This window comes from Papaver somniferum, chromosome 7 (assembly GCF_003573695.1).
Source record: "Papaver somniferum cultivar HN1 chromosome 7, ASM357369v1, whole genome shotgun sequence".
Classification (NCBI taxonomy): Eukaryota; Viridiplantae; Streptophyta; class Magnoliopsida; order Ranunculales; family Papaveraceae; genus Papaver; species Papaver somniferum.
In genome coordinates, this window is record NC_039364.1 from 234,212,197 (window position 1) to 234,233,277 (window position 21,081).

Here is a 21,081-nt window from a genome sequence, read left to right on the forward strand (position 1 = left end):
AAAGAAAATATTCCCGAGATATTTTTCTTCACAGCCGAATAAATGAGGATTATTCAGGAGTTTATGGCGAGATTAAATGAGGCTTAGGAGTATAAAAAGGTTGCTTGGGTCTAGTAGAAGGGGTGTCGAGAGTTTGGGGTCGAGAGGAGGTCCAGAGAAGCAGAAATCAAGAGTTGATGAAACTTTGTTTCTGCTGCTGCTGATGATGAAGAAAACCAAGAACACGAAGAACAGACTCGTAAGGACAGTCGTTTATCAACACTGTCTAAGACTCAATCCGTGGGTCGCGGTGCAGTCTAAACAGCAGCAGCACTTGCATTGTATCGTTCATTCTGTTACGCTTTTTGTGCTTTGTAGATTACAGTTTTAAACCATTTTCTCTTTTTCTCTCCATTGTAAACACCATTTGAGCCATAATAAAATATTTTGAGCGTGTTTTCATCATGATGATATAAACCCAACACTGGGATGACGGAGGAGGATGAATATCGTGCATGGGTAAAAAAATTTTTTTTATGACTTTTGCATTAATTTAAAATTGAAATATGATTTGAATTAATTGGTTGTTATTTAATTTGATGATGTATGCTTAGCTTATTGTTTTGATACATCATGCTTAGGACTTACAATCAATGTTTTAAGAATATATCTTGGCAAAATCAGAGTCTATGTTAATTTTATTGAGTTTTAATTGTCAAAGAATATATGAATAAACCTTGTGTAGTGAATTCAGACAAATCCTTAGTCCCAGTACCTCTCACCCATTGTTAATATTTTTTTGTATATAATTTTATTAAATCTAAAATTTCATTTCCTTCACAATTCTGAAACGAACCTGTTTACTACAACCCCAAAAAAATCTTTTATCATGCACATGCTGATCATTCACATTCCCATGATTCACACTCCCATACCCCTTACGCACGTGGAGAAAGCAACACACGCGGAAGAGGACACAAGGGACCCAACAGAGGTCACGGGGCGTGGTGGTGGTAATTCAAATGTTTGGAACAGAGATGTACCTTCTGGCCCAAGTGGTGGCAGCTCCAAGGTCGATACCCCCTATTAAGAAGGCCGAAGCTGGAAACGGTCCTTGTTATAGGTGTGGATCCACTGCACATTGGTACCAACAATGTAAAGCTAGTAACAAAGTTGCATATATCTACAAGAAGTATCGAGAGTTTGTAGAACAAGAATCTAACTATCTGGAAGAAGATGAGAATTCCCCTGATGTAAACCTCACAATTCCAAGGCAACAAGAGTCATGCCATATTGGGTACACCTGATTTGGATTGAAATTGTTTCTTTAGTTACCTTTTTGATCTTAGACGTTTATTTTAATAGACTCTGGTTTAAATAATTTTTCTTGATGGCTTGGACTACTTTATATGTCGTCATGATTAACTTATGAATGGATTATCTATGAGTATTTATTATATTAATCATATTTTGGTAATAGTTTAATAGATTATTTTTACCTTGATAATCTGTTGTTTAGAATGTATATTAGGAAGAAAAATATATCATTCTAGTAAAACTCAAATTCTCCAAAGTACATGAGATAAATTATTCGGATTTTGTAAGGATGCCACATTATCTACTTGTAGGAATGTCTCAAGGAGAGATTGAATGTCTGGATGATAGTGGAACCACCCATACTATCTTAAGAAATAGACAATTGTTTGTTAACTTGACCCCTTATAATACATCTGTGACTAGATGATTAGATCATCACAAGTGATAATTGGGCGAGGTAATGCTCAATTCATGTTTCCAAATGGCACAGTGATTAAAGTCACAGAAGATCTATATGCACCAAGAGCTAATCGCACCTTGTTAAGTTTGAAAGATATTCGTGCAAACAGTTATCATTTGGAAACTCACAGTGAAAATGGAATTGAATACATACATGTTACCTCTAATGAATGTGGAAGAAAACACATTTTAGAGAAACTAATGAGTCAATCTAGTGGATTATACCTCACTATTCGAATTATTGAATCTCATGTTTTTACCAACGATGATTTGTTGAATAATGACTCATACAGGCTTTGGCACGACCGATTAGGGAACCCAGGTCATGACATGATGATTCGTGTTTTAAAGAACTCACATGGACATCCCTTTTTTCGAGGAAAAAAGAAAATGGGACAACAGACTGTTATAGTGCAAAGTAACCAACTACTAACTGGTAAGAGTGTTACTCCAACACGACAGTTGCCTTCTCAAGAAGTTGATGTGCAACATATTTCCCATTCTGCTTCATTGACTATGTCAAAAGAATATCATTTATTTTGCAAAGCCTGTTATTTAGCAAAAACAGGATCGATAACATCCTATGCTAAAGATACCAAACAAAATATCTCATTTTTGCATAGGATACAAGGTGATATTTGTGGACCTATACATCCAGAATGCGGACCATTCAGGTATTTTATGGTTCTGGTAGATGCTTCGAATCGTTGGTCACGCGTCGCATTATTGTCCACAAGAAATGCTGCATTTGCAAAGCTCCTAACACAAATTATTCGTTTGAGGGCTCACCACCCTGATTACCCTATCAAGTATATCATACTTGATAATGCTGGAGAATTCACATCAAAAGGATTTGATGATTACTGTATGTTTAATGGAATAGACGTAGAGCATCCCGTACCCCATATTCACACTCAAAATGGTCTCACAGAAGCTAATATAAAAAGGTTACAGATGATAGCTAGGGCACTGGTTATGCGTGCCAACCTGCCTATTACTGCATGGGGATACGCTATATTGCATGCATCTTTACTTATTCTTTTTCGACCCACTGCTAGCCAACCATTTTCTGTGTACTAGCTGGTAACTGGATATGAGCCTGATATTTCAAACTTACGCAAATTTGGTTGTGCCGTATATGTGCCTATTATGCCCCCACAGTGTACTAAAATGGGTCCACAAATACGATTAGGTATTTATGTTGGATATGAATCCCCAACTATTATCCGCTATTTAGAACCTTTGACAGGCGATTTGTTTACCGCTACATTTGCGGATTGTCACTTTGATGAGACAACCTTCCCGTCGTTAGGGGGAGATAAGAAAAAGGATTTTCTAAGGGAACGACAGGAATTGTCGTGGTGTGTTCCCACGTTGTCTTACCTTGATCCCCGTACTCCACAATGTGATAGCTAGTGAAGTAAAACGAATCATCGATCTCCAAAATGTAGCAGATTCAATGCCTGATGCATTTACCGATATCGCAAAAGTGACGAGATCACATATACCAGCTCAAAACATGCCTACAAGGTTAGAAATCCCTACTACGGGACAGAGCACTCTAGATGGAGATGCTAAGCTTAAACTTGGTGGAAGTTTAGCTGAGGCCGTGGTCCCCCAAAGGAAAAGGGGGAGGCTACCTGGTTCGATAGATACTCACCCAAGGAAGAAGAGAGTGAGTAAGGCACAATCCGATCCATTTATCATCAATGCAGATAATCCTTCTCATGAAGTTGTCTCTGATTATAGTTATATCCATGAATCAATATTGGAGGACACTCCGATGTCTGAAATTATTCTAGAGAACAAAGAAATCTCTATGGATTATGAGAGTGCATATGTGTTGATGGAAAGATCCTTCACGAATATTTATGATATATTTGCATATACTGTTGCTCGAGAAATCATAGAGCACGATGATATCAAACCACGCTCTATAACATAATGCCAAAAAAGAGCAGATTGGCTTATATGGGAAGTTGCAATCTAGGAAGAACTAAATTCACTGGCAAAGAGACAGGTATTTGGTGCGGTAGTGCTAACCGGTAAAACCTGTAGGACATAATGGGTATTTGTTAGAAAGCGTAATGAGAAGAATGAAGTCGTAAGATATAAGGCTCGCCTTGTGGCGCAAGGTTTCTCACAACGCCCTGGAATTGATTATGAAGAAACATATTCTCCTGTAATGGATGTTATAATTTTCCTCTACTTAGTTAGTTTGGTAGTTTCAGAAGGACTTGAAATGCATCTTATGGATGTGGTTGCAGCATATCTCTATGGGGATCTTTATTCAGAGATATACATGAAAGTGCCCGATGACCTTCCATTACCCGAATCAAATAACTCTAAACCACAGAGTTCGTTTTCAATTAAGTTGAAACGCTCACCTTACGGATTAAAACAATCTGGGCGGATGTGGTATACCCATCTAAGTGATTATTTGATTAGGAAGGGATATACAAATAATGAGTTATGCCCATGCGTATTTATAAAGAATACAAGTTCCAGATTTGCAATTATAGCTGTTTATGTTGATAATATGAACATAATAGGTACTCTTGATGAAATAAGAGAAACCGCAAGCTATCTGAAATCTGAATTTGAGATGAAAGATCTTGGGAAATCTCGGATTTGTCTAGGAATTGAACTAGAACACCGAAACTCTGGAATATTAATCCACCAGTCTGCATATGTCCATAAGATACTCTGGAAATTTAATATGGACACGGTGCACCCCGCTAGCACTCCCATGATCGGTCGAAGCTTAGATGTGAATAAGGATCCATTTCGTCCTAAGCAAGATGATGAAGAAGTATTAGGAGCTTAAAATCCTTACCTAAGTGCAATAGGCGCATTATTGTACTTAGCACAATGTACTCGACCAGACATTTTATTCTCAGTGAACTTGTTAGCTAGATATAGCTCCGCGCCAACGCAGCGTCATTGGAATGGTATAAAGAATGTATTTAGATACCTTAAAGGAACCATTGACATGGGTTTATTTTATCCCTATGAGGACAAAAGGAGGAATGTTAAGACAACTCCCTACACTAAAACCCCAAATAATGTTTTGGTTGGTTTTGCTGATGCTGGGTACCTTTCAGACCCACATAAATCTCGATCCCAAACTGGTTACGTATTTACCATAGGAAAAACAGCAATATCATGGTGATCGACCAAGCAAACTCTCGTGGCTAACTGCACGAACCACTCTGAGATCATTGCACTACATGAGGCAGTTCGTGAGTGTATATGGTTAAAGTCTGTCATTACACATATTCGAGGGAAAAGTGGTTTGAATTCTACCGCTGAAGAGCCGACATGCATTTATGAAGATAATGCAGCTTTTATCGAACATATGAAGCAAGGATATATCAAGGGTGATAATACGAAACATATTTCACCAAAGTTCTTTTACAATCAGCAACATCAATGTCTCTTAAACATTCAAGTCGGCAAAGTACCGTCTGATGAGAATGTGGCAGACTTATTTACTAAGTCACTTCCTAAGTCCTTATATGAAAAGCACGTAAAGAGTATTGGACTAAGTAAATTTTCCGAACTCCCTTGAAAACAATCAGGGGGAGATGCCGACATCGGGTGGAGTATCTGATGTTATGATGTCGACATCTAACTTGGAGTGCTGAACTCTTTTTCCCTTAACTGAGATTACTTTTTCCCACTGGGTTTTGTTACTTGGAAGGGTTTTTAATGAGACGACCAAGATTATAATTTCTCGATTAATGTTTTCTTTTCCCACATGGTTTTTCTATTCTAGGAATTTCTGAAGCAACAAGAGAAGTGGTCAGCTTTATGGAGCAACTTTACTAAGACTCAACACGTGGTACTCTTTTCCCTTCGTCAAGGGTTTGTCCCATCGGGTTTTACTTGTCAAGGTTTTAATGAGGCAACACATTTGGAGTTCCACTTTTGAACCGCACAAGGGGGAGTGTTATAGGGCCTACAAACCATGGATGTGCGGTCCATTATATAACTAGGGTTTTCTCCTCTTATGTATATAAAGAACATTATACCTATGTATTATGTATTCTGCCTCTTTTATCAATAAAAAACTCCCCTTTCTCTTTTCTCTTGGTTTACCTAATTATTACTCCACAAAAATGTACAATATTTGAGGGTAAAACTTGTCTTTATAATAAATTAACAAGGTTAAAATAGAGAATAATTAAATCAAATTATGTGGATCCACAACTTCTGCTTCTCAAACTTTTAAATCTAGTGTTGAGTAGCTTTTAAAAGGAGGCCTAAAATGAAAGTGCTTCTCTCCAAGAGCACTTTGAATTAAATTTTTTACCAAACACAATTTTTGATAAAAATTGGTTACAAAGTGCTTTTGGTTGAAAAAAACAATCCCAAACGGGGCTATATACTAAGGGATACGACATGATCTGGAAATAGAACTTCAATATTCAAATCCTTTCACTCTCAGAGTTACATAGATGCCCTTGCCACACCGTATCCATAGAAAGATGAGGTCTTGTTAAGTTCGGCCCAAATATAAAGTGATCCTAATAACCGTATCCATTAAATGAAATTTCATTGGGCCTGACGAACTCAACAAAGGAGATCCAGATCCATACGTTGAGAAAGTAGAAATTCTCTTCAAAATAGGATTTTGAAAAACCAAATCCCTAAATTCTCTTCTCAAAATCAAACTCCCCCCGTAACCCGTGGACGGAGATTTCTTCTGTTGCTGCAAATTAATTATTAGAATGGCGAGAATCATCATGAAAGCTGCTTCATCTTTAACCCCAGTTTTACTGGCATATACGAGGAAGACGCCTCTTAGAAATTACAGCAGTTCTTCATCCATCTTCAGCAACCCGCAATTGAAGAACAACATAAGCCGTAGTCTAATTTATAAACAAGATCGGCCTCTAAATCTTAAGTTGTTCTCTTCTAAATCTTAAGTTGTTCTCTTCCGATCAAATCATACGTGCTGAGGAGAAATCTGAAGATCTTCTTCACAAGGTATGTTCTTTCCTTAATTTTTCTGCTCGATTCTATCGATTGATGTTTAGGGTCCAACAAACACACATAATTTGAACATCTACTCGTTCCAATTTTGCCACCTACTGTCTGCAATTTATTTTTCCATCCTTACTGTGCCCAAATCAAGAAGCCTTAGATGTATCTAGTTTGATTTATCAGAGATACTCTTGTGATGTCCTAGTGTTAAGCTGTCTTGCGAATACGTTACTAGTTAACACAAAAAATAGGATTCGTTAAAACATTTACTTTTTTCTGGCGTGTAGAGTCATAACATAGGTATAAATATGAAGGTAGAATTTGTGATACAAATAACGAACCTACCATTTTAGATTCCTTTTCTCTCAGTACTTGCATGCAACGTATATTTCGCATCTGCATGAGCTTATGCCCAACAATCATTATTGAGTATACATTTTGGGCCTAGTTCACTAGTTAAGGTGAGTATAAGCCTGTGTGTGTAGCCTACACCAGTAGATGTGAAACTCCACTTATATCTCCTCATATAGAGTTAAAGTGAGTGTTGAACACCAGGAATGCTTTGCAATAGTTATTAAGCTGTAATCAATATCTGTATACAACACAGAGATGATCAAATGCGATGTCTTATGCGTTTGTTAGGTGTTGTGCAGACACCAAGTGATTTTCCCTTCAAAATTGAAGATAAACCAGGAAAGCAAACGGTAACATTGACTAGAGAATACCGGGGTGATGATATCAAAGTCATAGTTCACATGCCTGCGGGTCGTTCCTCTACTGTTGAAGGCGGTGATGAATACAAGGATAGTGTAAGTAATCCACAATCCAGCATTCTCCATGTTGTATCTCGTACGAATATTCTCGGGACAACTTTGGACTACGGTGTCATTGCTTATGCAGATGACTTTTCGATAGACAGTTTCTGTATCAAGTACAAAAACGCTCCAGATGAAGAAAATATCTATTACAGAGGACCTGCCTATGCGTGAGTACTAGAATTATTGATTGCTAGGTTTGATATTATATATGTATTCAGATTTCTATCAGTTGTTGCATTCCCTATATCTTCTAGCATTATTGGTTTCTTATTGTGCATCTTTTGTATTTCTTCAAGGAAACTGGATAAGAACTTGCAGAAAGAATTCCACGGACGTTTGAAGATCTTAGGGATTATACCCAGCACCACCAGATTCTTACATGGATACATGGCTAACAGGGACATGTGCTCGTCAGATTCAGCCAATTCGCCTCATACTGATCAATCTACTCCTGAATCCATTGAAACAACAATTATTAATGATGAAGGGATTCCAGTCCACTATGTAGTTGGTAATACTATTTAATGTTCCGATTTTTGGAACGAGTATATATATGTTTTGAATCTTACTGAATTTATTATGGTTTATGTAGAAGTTTATAGACAAAGAGGACATCCACTTGTCAGGTACATACTATTTATGAACTCATAGAATCTAAACACTTAAATGCTGCTCTCGTTATGAATTGGTGTTTTCTTGGTTTTTATAAATGGCAGTGCTGACGATATCCGCAACAGTAAAAAGAATCCCAAAGACTTCATCTGGATTCCTTATCCACATACTCGGTAGGTATTAATTATTTTTATTGGTATCACGATCATTGTTATTGAGTCAACTAAATTATTTAGTTCTTGTGCCAACAGTATTGAGAAGCTATTGTGGATTGAAGTTCCTAGCGAAGGTTTCTTTGCTTCCCAAAGGTATACCATTGTTTTCACTCGCATTTACTATGTTTTCTATCCTAGTTAGCCAGATGAATATTATTAGTGATAGTATGGTGGTTAGTTTACTAGGCCTTGTTTGGTAAAATATATGATTACATAACCATAAATTGATAAATGATTTAGATATAATCATTTTTAAGATAATTTTTTCCAAACACTTTTTTTTCAAATAATTGATTATCTTAGAATGCATACCTCAAAAAGGAGATGAAAGAACAATGATTTAGAATTTTTTTAGTTTGTTGTTGTTTTTTTTATCTCTCTCTTGATAGTGTAGAGAAAATAAAAAGAAAAAGTTCAATTTGAGTTTTTTAGAAAAAATAATCGATTATAATAAATTTTCAAAACAACTTTTTTCTGTTTATGGATAGTGGAGTTTTTCAGTTATGATTAAAATAAACTATTATTATAATAGTTACCAAAGAAGTATAAAATCCATTATAATCTGTATAATGGATTATGAGCTGACAATCCGTTAAAATAATAGTTACAGAACAGCCCCAAAGAATACAAATTAACTAGTTTGTTCTTTAATCGTGGCAGTGAACTTCAAGAAGATGTTGAAAATGACCTTGATGTTGGACGTGAGGAATATTTATTGTTCCTTGATGGTGAAGATAACAATCCTTATAGATGTTTACCTCCCAAAGATGCTTGGGATCCCTCTGTTTTCTCAGAAGAGGTGGATAAGATATTGTATCCTGATCTGAAACATATGGAAGATGTGCCTGATTATGGAAAGGCTTTGGAATATTCAAGATTTGCCCTACAAGCACACGATGATGAGATGGATAAGATAATGTATCCTAATGGACGTCCTCCTGTTGTTGAAATGAGTGATTTAGAACTTGAACATTATCAAGTATGGCATATGTAAATTTGAGATAATTGTTACCGGCTCATGGTCATACTCACTTGAAAAGTGTTGTATGCCCAAATAATCAACCTAACACCCTCAAAAACATAGATCTAACATGCAATTTCAGAGTTAACACATTGGGGTTTACTCGGGTGTTCAGTTACGAAAATGATTTATATCACGGGGTTTCTCGAGTGAGAGAAGGGTGGGATTTATTTTAAACCACCGGACCAAGAGAGCACACTCTCACTCTCACTCGGTACACACCACCGGATCCAACCTGGAAGATTATTAAAAAAAAAGGACCAACGTACTTGCTGGAGTGGGATGCGCTCGTTCCCTATTAGCTCTAGCTTCTTTGGCTACTTTATCTACTAAACACAAAAAAGCTTTCTACTTAAGAATAAATTTCTACATACTTCATAATTTTACTACGACACCATAAAGGTATGCATGGCGGTTTTTTAGGTTAAGATTAAGTCATATGGCATTCTAATCTAGCAACTAGAATGGTAGCTAGGACAATATTTTAGGTCGTATGCCAGTTCTAATCTAGCATCTAGATGCGGTGAGTATGAAAGTGAAAAGTAGACACTTACATGAAACAACAAAAAGTAGTATTAGGTTGGGCTGAATGAAACGACACGTTGAGCTACCATCTCAACCGTCGGATCAAAAGATAGAACAATTTGATCCGACGACTGAGATGGTTGTGTTGTTCCATTCAGCTCGACCAAATTCTACTTTTCGCGAAGTTTGAGTCCTTTACTATCTTGTGCAATACAAAGAAACTACTATATATTGTGGCAACAAAAATAAAATTTTGCTTCCGGGTAAAAGTTTCTCAGGAACGGTCATGTCGACTTTTGAGTTATATTATATGACCATGGTTAAATAATGAACCCTTGTAAAAATAGAAAAACATTATACCAAGATAGGCTATAAAATTGGACAAAATGATAGGCAGGTGGAAAAAATTATACAAAACATAGTACTTTCTAGGTAATTCTTAGAGTACCAGCACCTTCAACCCCTGAAATTTTTGACATTCATTCTAATTCTTGGGGTCATTAAACTAGAGACATGGTCTATGGAAATCCAGTTCTTCAGGTGAGGAAGCATGCCCTCCATCATGAAAATCCTGCGAGATTGGAGCATGTGGTGATCTTGCAGGCACTTGATTAACTTCCAGCAAGTATGGATTAAACTTGTTAAGCACCCTCAGAATGATGAAGCAAGTTTCATGTTGGAAACTCGTTTTGTGGGATCTTTATCACTCCTCCCGACATCTTCATTCCACATTCAGTTCACCTTCACCACTTTTTCTTGTTGTGACACATATGCATGATCAAAGTTACGTATTCACTAACAGCCACTCAAATTGTGCGAAAACGATCAGGAAACCCTTCGGCATCACGATTATTAATGTTACTAGTTTCTTCACAGAAGTTTTATAAAATCTTTCCATAAAAAGTATTTTTTTTTCATAAATACCATTGATTTGATTTAATGTAAACCATATATAATTCCTACAAATACCATTGATTTGATTTAATGTAAATACCATTGATTTGATTTGATTTGATTCCTCTTCATCCATCGTATATTTGGAACCACGAATTCTAACATTACTTGGTTGTGATTGTTGTGTTTATTATTGTTCTTGTTGTTGTGATCGTTGCGATGAGGATGCCATATTTGCTAGTTATGGAATTTATAGAGATTTTTTCTGATAGAGATTGAGTTGATACGAGTAGTTTTTTTTTTGAAATGAGCGAAAAGTGAGTATTGAGATGATATGAAACTGTGAAATTTTGAGATAGAGATGAAGAAGGTGTGGGTTCTAAGTTTAAAGATGGGGTGAATTTATAGGGAAATGAAAGGAATAACAGTCGTTGGATGGCGAGATTGGTAAGTAGCGTTGCCGGAGTTGGATCACATGTTGGTGTATTAAACTGGCGATTTTGGGTCACACGCCAACGGTTTTAGATCACATGCATGCCAGTGTGTTTGGTGGAGCCGCACAGTTTTTCATCAAGTGCGCGTTTGGTCTACTGCCGCAATCAACAAATCCTCAATTTTGTTGGTTTACCAATCAGTTTTTCATGTTTGTTGAGTTCATAGTGGGAACAAAAACAAACTTCAAATTTGTTGAGTCCATAGGAACTTCTCTTACTGGGCGTATGTGTCGACCGTAAAAATTGGCCATTTATTTACGGCAAATACTATAGTAAAAATTTCCACCCTGAAATAATGCCCGCAGAAAATACAGATGACTAGTTATTGATCATTAGTGGAATCCTATTAAAAAATGATTGCTAATAATAAATTATGGATAAAGGTTAATTTAGACCTATCGAAAATGTGAAAATTTAAATCTTATCTAAACTAATAGTTAACAAGCTAACATCCAATATGGATTCGTATTATTACATTAAGTTAACATGTTGCCGTGCAAACCTACCAGCGAATCTCATGAGGAACATAATCAGTCGGTTTCGATAAGAAAAAGGAATCAAGATTTGGTTCCTCATATATCTCCACATAAAAAAATTGTGCATAGTTTCCCTAGAGTCCGTGTTAAAAAAAGATTACATATGTTAATTTTTATTTTTATACGTAAGTAATAACTCTGTATTGAGGAATGATATGGTCTATAGAAGAAAATACAAACCTCCTTCAGACATAATCAAATTAGCTAATGACATGCATCAAGACTACAATTGGGCAAATGCAGTGTTACCTCCGCCGCTACTTGGCATGGATGTTACGACAATTGACACTTCACAACTTCGGAGGACTAAAATAATTCAAGTGTGTTGGACGGGAACCTTGATAGACACATTTTTGTGTCTGATATAATCTCAATTGTATATATTGTTAGTGCTCGATTTTGTATTTATTATGGCCTTTTGTGTCTTTGTAGGTATTTTTGGGAAAATAAGCTTTTGCGGCGAAATTGGCGCGAAAAGTGGTTTTTGTGCTCGTGGTAGAAAATTACTATACTGACCCTAAGTTTGGATAAGGGGTAGCCTAATTACTAAGGGGAACCTTCAGGACACCCCCAAGACCACCTGCTATTCGCACCCCCACTCTGGATAAGGGGGAGGTCATCTTCAATATTTGAAAATGATTTTTGGCGGGAAAATATTGTTATTCCCTGGCAGATTTTTGATCGAAGTTTTGAACGTGTTCTAGGGCGATTCAATGGCTGATTTTTGGTAGGAAGTTGTGATATGTCCTAACAAACCTCGACCAGAATTGGCTAGAATTGGCTAGATAATTCACAAGTTGAAAACAGGGAAACACCGGCAGGAAATGATATTCACGGGATTTGGAGAAGATTGAACGTGTTATGTACGTGCATGGAAGACCCTCACAGCCTGTTGGAGCGTGAAGGAGTTAAATATGGTAATTTAGAGGCTTGAAAACGCGTGAGAAGATGAAACAGGAAAGAAAATATTCCCAGAATATTTTCTACTGCCGAGTAAATGAAGATTTTTGGGAGTAAGTGAGGGAGATTCAATGAGCTGTAGGTATATAAATAGGTTCATAGGATCACATATATGCTTGTCGAGAGTTTGGGGAGTTAGCAGAGAGAAGAGAACGAAGAAATCACGAATTGCAGACACCACAGTTCTGCTGCTGCACAGCTGAAGAACACGAAGAACAGACCAGCAGAGACCTTCGTTTATCAACTGTCGTAGTTCACTTTCATTTGCGGCAGTTCTTCAACGACAGCGGAACAGCGACAACAGCACTTCAGTTCTATCGTAAAACACTTGTGAGCAATGAATACCAATTTTGATCAAGTTTACACAATGATGAGATAAATCCCTTAGTCGAGGCAACAGAGGAATCCATTGTTCCATGAAAAGTGGTATGATTATATTTTAATTATTTCTTGCAATTATTTTACATGATTATTTGCATAGTTATATTATAGAAAATTGATTTTTATTGAGTAGTTGTAAATTATTTTGATGGAGAATGCTGGGTTTTAAAACTTTTGATGTTTCATGCTTTGTGATTGCAACCATTACTTCAAAAATCTATTAGAGGCAAAATATTAGAATCGCTTTAAAGAAAGAATTGCATGAATATTGATTAGAATTTATCACTTAATTGGTCAATGGTGGAATCCAAAGTCTCGGTATTTCCTTATTGTTTTTGAAACAACTTTATTTATTTGAATCTAAAAAATCCATTTCCTTCACAAGTCTGAAAGAACCCATTTTTACCACTATTATTATAACCATTTGAAAAACCATCAAATTTTGGCGCCGCCGACGCGGATTTTTGTTTAGGTAGCATTTTTATATATTTTTTTAGATATTTTTATTTTCCTTTGTTTCTCTTTACGTTTCTTTGGGTGTGTCTTTGATTTGCAGGTTTGAAGTTGGATACTAAGGACTTGGAACAATTTGGAGGAGTTCTGGGTAGATTAGAGCGCTGAAATTTGTTGGGTAGTTGCGATATGTCCAAACAAAACTATCATGAGTGTTTTGGTCGATCAAATTTGGCTGAAAAATCCGTGAGAAGGAATCAGGGATGTACGTGCATGGGAGAAGCAGTTCACGAATTTGAGTGTGTTCTACACATGTTTGATGACTCTAGCAACAACAAAGATCGTGAAATAGATAAACAAGGAAGTATAGAAAGCTGAGAGCATCGACAGAGCCGAATTAGGCAAGAAAATATTCCCGAGATATTTTTCTTCACAGCCGAATAAATGAGGATTATTCAGGAGTTTATGGCGAGATTAAATGAGTCTTAGGAGTATAAAAAGTTTGCTTGGGTCTAGTAGAAGGGGTGTCGAGAGTTTGGGGTCGAGAGGAGGTCCAGAGAAGCAGAAATCAAGAGTTGATGAAACTTTGTTTCTGCTGCTGCTGCTGATGAAGAACACCAAGAACACGAAGAACAGACTCGTAAAGACAGTCGTTTATCAACAATGTCTAAGACCCAAATCGTGGGTCGCAGTGCAGTCTAAACAGCAGCAGCACTTGCGTTGTATCGTTCATTCTGTTACGTTTTTTGTGCGTCGCAGATTACAGTTTTAAACCATTTTCTCTTTTTCTCTCCATTGTAAACACCATTTGAGCCATAATAAAATATTTTGAGCGTTTTTTCATCATGATGATCTAAACCCAGCACTGGGATGACGGAGGAGGATGAATATCGTGCATGGGTAAAAAAAAATTTAATTTTTTTTATGACTTTTGCATTAATTTAAAATTGAAATATGATTTGAATTAATTGGTTGTTATTTAATTTGATGATGTATGCTTAGCTTATTGTTTCGACACATCATGCTTAGGACTTACAATCAATGTTTTAAGAATCTATCTTGGCAAAATCAGAGTCTATGTTAATTTTATTGAGTTTTAATTGTCAAAGAATATATGAATAAACCTTGTGTAGTGAATTCAGACAAATCCTTAGTCCCAGTACCTCTCACCCATTGTTAATATTTTTTTGTATATAATTTTATTAAATCTAAAATTTCATTTCCTTCACAAGTCTGAAACGAACCTGTTTACTACAACCCCAAAAAAATCTTTTATCATGCACATGCTGATCATTCACATTCCCATGATTCACACTCTCGTACCCCTTACGCACGTGGAGAAAGCAACACACGCGGAAGAGGACACGAGGGACCCAACAGAGGTCACGGGGCGTGGTGGTAATCCAAATGTTTGGAACATAGATGTACCTTCTGGCCCAAGTGGTGGCAGTTCAAAGGTCGATAAAGCTCCAAGAAACCCCCCTATTAAGAAGGACGAAGATGGAAACGGTTCTTGTTATAGGTGTGGATCCACTGCACATTGGTACCAACAATGTAAAGCTAGTAACAAAGTTGCATATATCTACAAGATGTATCGAGAGTTTGTGGAACAAGAATCTAACTATCTGGAAGAAGGTGAGAATTCCCCTGATGTAAACCTCACAATATAAGATTTCCAAGGCAACAAGAGTCATGCCATATTGGGTACACCTGATTTGGATTGAAATTGTTTCTTTAGTTACCTTTTTGATCTTAGACGTTTATTTTAATAGACTCTGGTTTAAATAATTTTTCTTGATGGCTTGGACTACTTTATATATCATCATGATTAACTTATGAATGGATTATCTATGAGTATTTATTATATTAATCATATTTTGGTAATAGTTTAATAGATTATTTTTACCTTGATAATCTGTTGTTTAGAATGTATATTAGGAAGAAAAATATATCATTCTAGTAAGACTCAAATTCTCCAAAGTACATGAGATACATTATTCGGATTTTGTAACGATGCCACATTATCTACTTGTAGGAATGTCTCAAGGAGAGATTGAATGTCTGGCTGGTAGTGGAACCACCCATACTATCTTAAGAAATAGACAATTGTTTGTTAACTTGACCCCTTATAATACATCTGTGACTTGATGATTAGATCATCACAAGTGATAATTGGGCGAGGTAATGCTCAATTCATGTTTCCAAATGGCACAATGATTAAAGTCACATAAGCTCTATATGCACCAAGAGCTAACCGCACCTTGTTAAGTTTCAAAGATATTCGTGCAAACGGTTATCATTTGGAAACTCACAGTGATAATAGAATTGAATATATACATGTTACCTCTAATGAATGTGGAAGAAAACACATTTTAGAGAAACTAATGAGTCAATCTAGTGGATTATACCTCACTACTATTCGGATTATTGAATCTCATGTTGTTACCAACGATGATTTGTTGAATAATGACTCATACAGGCTTTGGAACGACCGATTAGGGCACCCAGGTTATGACATGATGATTCATGTTTTAAAGAACTGACATGGACATCCCTTTTTTCGAGGAAAAAAGAAAATGGGACAACAGACTGTTATAGTGCAAAGTAACCAACTACTAACTGGTAAGAGTGTTACTCCAACACGACAGTTTCCTTCTCAAGAAGTTGATGTGCAACATATTTCCCATTCTGCTTCATTGACTATGTCAAAAGCACATCATTTATTTTGCAAAGCCTGTTCTTTAGCAAAAACAAGATCGATACCATCCTATGCTAAAGATACCAAACAAAATATCCCATTTTTGCATAGGATACAAGGTGATATTTGTGGACCTATACATCCATAATGCGGATCATTCAGGTATTTTATGGTTCTGGTAGATGCTTCGAACCGTTGGTCACGCGTCGCATTATTGTCCACAAGAAATGCTGCATTTGCAAAGCTCCTAGCACAAATTATTCTTTTGAGGGCTCACCACCCTGATTACCCTATCAAGTATATCATACTTGATAATGCTGTAGAATTCACATCAAAAGGATTTGATGATTACTGTATGTCTAGTGGAATAGACGTAGAGCATCTCGTACCCCATATTCACACTCAAAATTGTCTCACAGAAGCTATCAAAAGGTTACAGATGATAGCTAGGGCACTGGTTATGCGTACCAACCTGCCTATTACTGCCTGGGGATACGCTATATTGCATGCATCTTTACTTATTCTTTTTCGACCCACTGCTAGCCAACCATTTTCTGTGTACCAGTTGGTAACTGGATATGAGCCTGATATTTCACACTTACGCATATTTGGTTGTGCCGTATATGTGCCTATTATGCCCCCACAGTGTACTAAAATGGGTCCACAAATACGATTAGGTATTTATGTTGGATATGAATCCCCAACTATTATCCGCTATTTAGAACCTTTGACAGGCGATTTGTTTACCGCTACATTTGCGGGATTGTCACTTTGATGAGACAACCTTCCCGTCGTTAGGGGGAGATAATAAAAAGGATTTTCTAAGGGAACGACAGGAATTATCGTGGTGTGTTCCCACGTTGTCTTACCTTGATCCCCGTACTCCACAATGTGAGAGCACTAGTGGAAATCAGCAGTTCCATGACCGTCAGTAAATGTCATATATACGAGTTATACGACCATTTGTAACCGTCTCTGTTGGGATCTCTGATAAAGTGTCGTTGTGCCAAACAACCCTTGGACGTGGGTCTAAAAATAACGAATGATTTTATGGGTAATGGGTACAGACCCTTAGCAGTGGGTCTCAGATTTAAGTAATAATATAAAAAAAGTATAGATTCAGATTTGCTGAAATGCCTGAATGGCTAAATCAAATCTGAAACAATCTGACTGAACATCAAACGAAACTCAAATTAAATTCAAATGAAACCAAACCTAAAACTCAAATTCAAATGAAACCAAAAATAAAACTCAACATCATTCATTGTATCCATCAGGTTTAAAATTACACAAAATAGTATTGAAATCCTGAGTTCGGAACAATATACAAGTACTAGCTAGCTAGTGAGTTCTAATATTAAACAACAAAACGATGCACTAATACACAATTGATTAAACAACAAAACGACAAACTCTACCCCGACGATGAACTTAGCCCATACTTTAGAATGGTGGTATCTGTAGCTAAGAAAAATAAGTTAAGATCTAGAAAACAACAAATAAAAGAAAGAAATACCCGACGATGAACTTAGACAATACTTTAGAATGGTGGTATCTGTAGCAAAGCAAAAAGTTATGATTCAGAAAACAACAAATAAAAGAAAGAAAGTGATATAAATATTTACATATCCAAATAGATCAGATAGGATGACTGAGATCTAGCAGTAAGAAAGTCATACATTTCTTGAAATTCAGCATCATTGAATCTGGTATCAGGACCTGGAATAATGAGTACAACCTTGTTCTCATCTACCACAAACTGCTTCAGCTGATGGTTGAGCACACCATAAGCAATTTTGCGGTCATAGGCAGCAACAACCTTCTAAATATCTTCAGTTACTTCTTTGAGTTTGAGAATAAATTGTAATAAATGTATAGCTTTTCTGAAGGAAAAGGGGGAGGCTACCTGGTTCGATCGATACTCACCCAAGGAAGAAGAGAGTGAGTAAGGCACAATCCGGTCCATTTATCATCAATGCAGATAATCCTTCTCATGAAGTTGTCTCTGATTATAGTTATGTCCATGAATCAATACTGGAGGACACTCCGACGTCTGAAATGATTCCAGAGAACAAAGAAATCTCTATGGATTATGAGAGTGCATATGTGTTGATGGAAAGATCCTTCACGAATATTGATGATATATTTGCATATACTGTTGCTCGAGAAATCATAGAGAACGATGATATCGAACCACGCTCTATACATAATGCCAAAGAAGAGCAGATTGGCTTAAATGGGAAGTTGCAATCTAGGAAGAACCAGATTCACTGGCAAAGAGACAGGTATTTGGTGCGGTAGTGCTAACCTCACTAGGTGTAAAACCTGTAGGACATAAATGGGTATTTTTCAGAAAGCGTAATGAGAAGAATGAAGTCGTAAGATATAAGGATCTCCTTGTGGCGCAAGGTTTCTCACAACGCCCTGGAATTGATTATAGAGAAACATATTCTCCTGTAATGGATGTTATAACTTTCCTCTACTTAGTTAGTTTGGTAGTTTCAGAAGGACTTGAAATGCATCTTATGGATGTGGTTGCAGCATATCTCTATGGGGATCTTGATTCAGAGATATACATGAAAGTGCCTGATGACCTTACATTACCCGAATCAAATAACTCTAAACCACAGAGTGCGTTTTAAATTAAGTTGAAGCACTCACCTTACGGATTAAAATAATCCGGGCGGATGTGGTATACCCATCTAAGTGATTATTTGATTAGGAAGGGATATACAAATAATGAGTTATGACCATGCGTATTTATAAAGAATACAAGTTCCGGATTTGCAATTATAGCTGTTTATGTTGATGATATGAACATAATAAGTACTCTTGATGAAATAAGAGAAACCGCAAGCTATCTGAAATCTGAATTTGAGATGAAAGATCTTGGGAAAACTCGGTTTTGTCTAGGAATTGAACTAGAACACCGAACCTATGGAATATTAATCCACCAGTCTGCATATGTCCATAAGATACTCTGGAAATTTAATATGGACACGGTGCACCCCGCTAGCACTCCCATGATCGGTCGAAGCTTAGATGTGAATAAGGATCCATTTCGTCCTAAGCAAAATGACGAAGAAGTATTAGGAGCTTAAACTCCTTACCTAAGTGCAATAGGCGCATTATTGTACTTAGCACAATGTACTCGACCAGACATTTTATTCTCAGTGAACTTGTTAGCTAGATATAGCTCCGCGCCAACGCAGCGTCATTGGAATGGTATAAAGAATGTATTTAGATATCTTAAAGGAACCATTGACATGGGTTTATTTTATCCCTATGAGGACAAAAGGAGGAATGTTAAGACAACTCCCTACACTAAAACCCCAAATAATGTTTTGGTTGGTTTTGCTGATGCTGGGTACCTTTCAGACCCACATAAATCTCGATCCCAAACTGGTTATGTATTTCCCATAGGAAACACAGCAATATCATGGTGATCGACCAAGCAAACTCTCGTGGATACCTCCACGAACCACTCTGAGATCATTTCCCTACATAAGGAAGTTCGTGAGTGTATATGGTTAAAGTTTGTCATTACACATATCCGAGGGACAAGTGGTTTGAATTCTACCACTGAAGAGCCGACATGCATTTATGAAGATAATGCAGCTTTTATCGAACATATGAAGCAAGTATATATCAAGGGTGATAATATGAAACATATTTCACCAAAGTTCTTTTACAATCAGCAACATCAATGTCTCTTAAACATTCAAGTCGGCAAAGTACCGTCTGATGAGAATGTGGCAGACTTATTTACTAAGTCACTTCCTAAGTCCTTATTTGAAAAGCACGTAAAGAGTATTGGACTAAGTAGATTTTCCGAACTCCCTTGAACACAATCAGGGGGAGATGCCGACATCGGGTGGAGTATCTGATGTTATGATGTCGACATCTAACTTGGAGTGCTGAACTCTTTTTCCCTTAACCGAGATTACTTTTTCCAATTGAGTTTTGTTACTTGGCAAGGTTTTTAATGAGACGACCCAAGATTATAATTTCTCGATTAATGTTTTCTTTTCCCACAGGGTTTTTCTATTCTAGAAATTTCTGAAGCAACAACAGAAGTGGTCAGCTTTATGGAGCAACTTTACTAGGACTCAACACGTTGTACTCTTTTCCCTTCGTCAAGGGTTTTTCCCATCGGGTTTTCCTTGTCAAGGTTTTAATGAGGCAACACACTTGGAGTTCCACTTTTGAACCGCACAAGGGGGAGTGTTATAGGGCCTATGACCCATGTATGTGCGGTCCATTAGATAACTAGGGTTTTCTCCTCTTATGTATATAAAGAACATTATACCTATGTATTATGTCTTCTGCCTCTTTTATCAATAAAAAACTCCCCTTTCTCTTTTCTCTTGGTTTACCTAATTATTACTCCACAAAAATGTACAATATTTGAGGGTAAAACTTGTCTTTATAATAAATTAACAAGGTTAAAATAGAGAATAATTAAATCAAATTATGTGGATCCACAACTTCTGCTTCTCAAACTTTTAAAGCTAGTGTTGAGTAGCTTTTAAAAGCAGGCCTGAAATGAAAGTGCTTCTCTCCAAAAGCACTTTGAATTAAATTTTTTACCAAACACAATTTTTGATAAAAGTTTGTTACAAAGTGCTTTTGGTTGAAAAAAAACAATCCCAAACGGGGCTATATACTAAGGGATACGACATGTTCTGGAAATAGAACTTCAATATTCAAATCCTTTCACACTCTTAGAG

At 36.7% G+C, this 21,081-nt stretch overlaps 2 protein-coding genes across 4 annotated transcripts; both read left to right on the plus strand.

The window, feature by feature from the left end:
* The first annotated feature begins 1,016 nt into the window (after nt 1-1,016).
* On the plus strand, nt 1,017-2,835 carry LOC113296134. Its single transcript, XM_026544465.1, has 3 exons — nt 1,017-1,232; nt 1,720-2,273; nt 2,430-2,835. The coding sequence occupies exons 1-3, from the start codon at nt 1,017-1,019 to the stop codon at nt 2,833-2,835; spliced, it is 1,176 nt and encodes a 391-aa protein (XP_026400250.1).
* Nucleotides 2,836-6,354: 3,519 nt separating this feature from the next.
* On the plus strand, nt 6,355-9,460 carry LOC113299873. 3 transcript variants are annotated; one of them, XM_026548971.1, is made up of 7 exons: nt 6,355-6,747; nt 7,387-7,729; nt 7,859-8,073; nt 8,155-8,188; nt 8,279-8,347; nt 8,426-8,482; nt 9,050-9,460. In XM_026548971.1, exons 2-7 carry the CDS (start codon nt 7,500-7,502, stop codon nt 9,381-9,383), a joined length of 939 nt encoding a protein of 312 aa, XP_026404756.1. In that variant the 5' UTR covers nt 6,355-6,747; nt 7,387-7,499; the 3' UTR covers nt 9,384-9,460. The 3 variants fall into 3 exon arrangements, with proteins under 3 accessions (XP_026404756.1, XP_026404755.1, XP_026404757.1); XM_026548970.1 differs by having other exon boundaries at nt 6,358-6,747; nt 7,398-7,729; XM_026548972.1 differs by lacking the exon at nt 6,355-6,747 and having other exon boundaries at nt 7,418-7,553; nt 7,645-7,729.
* Nucleotides 9,461-21,081: the final 11,621 nt, after the last annotated feature.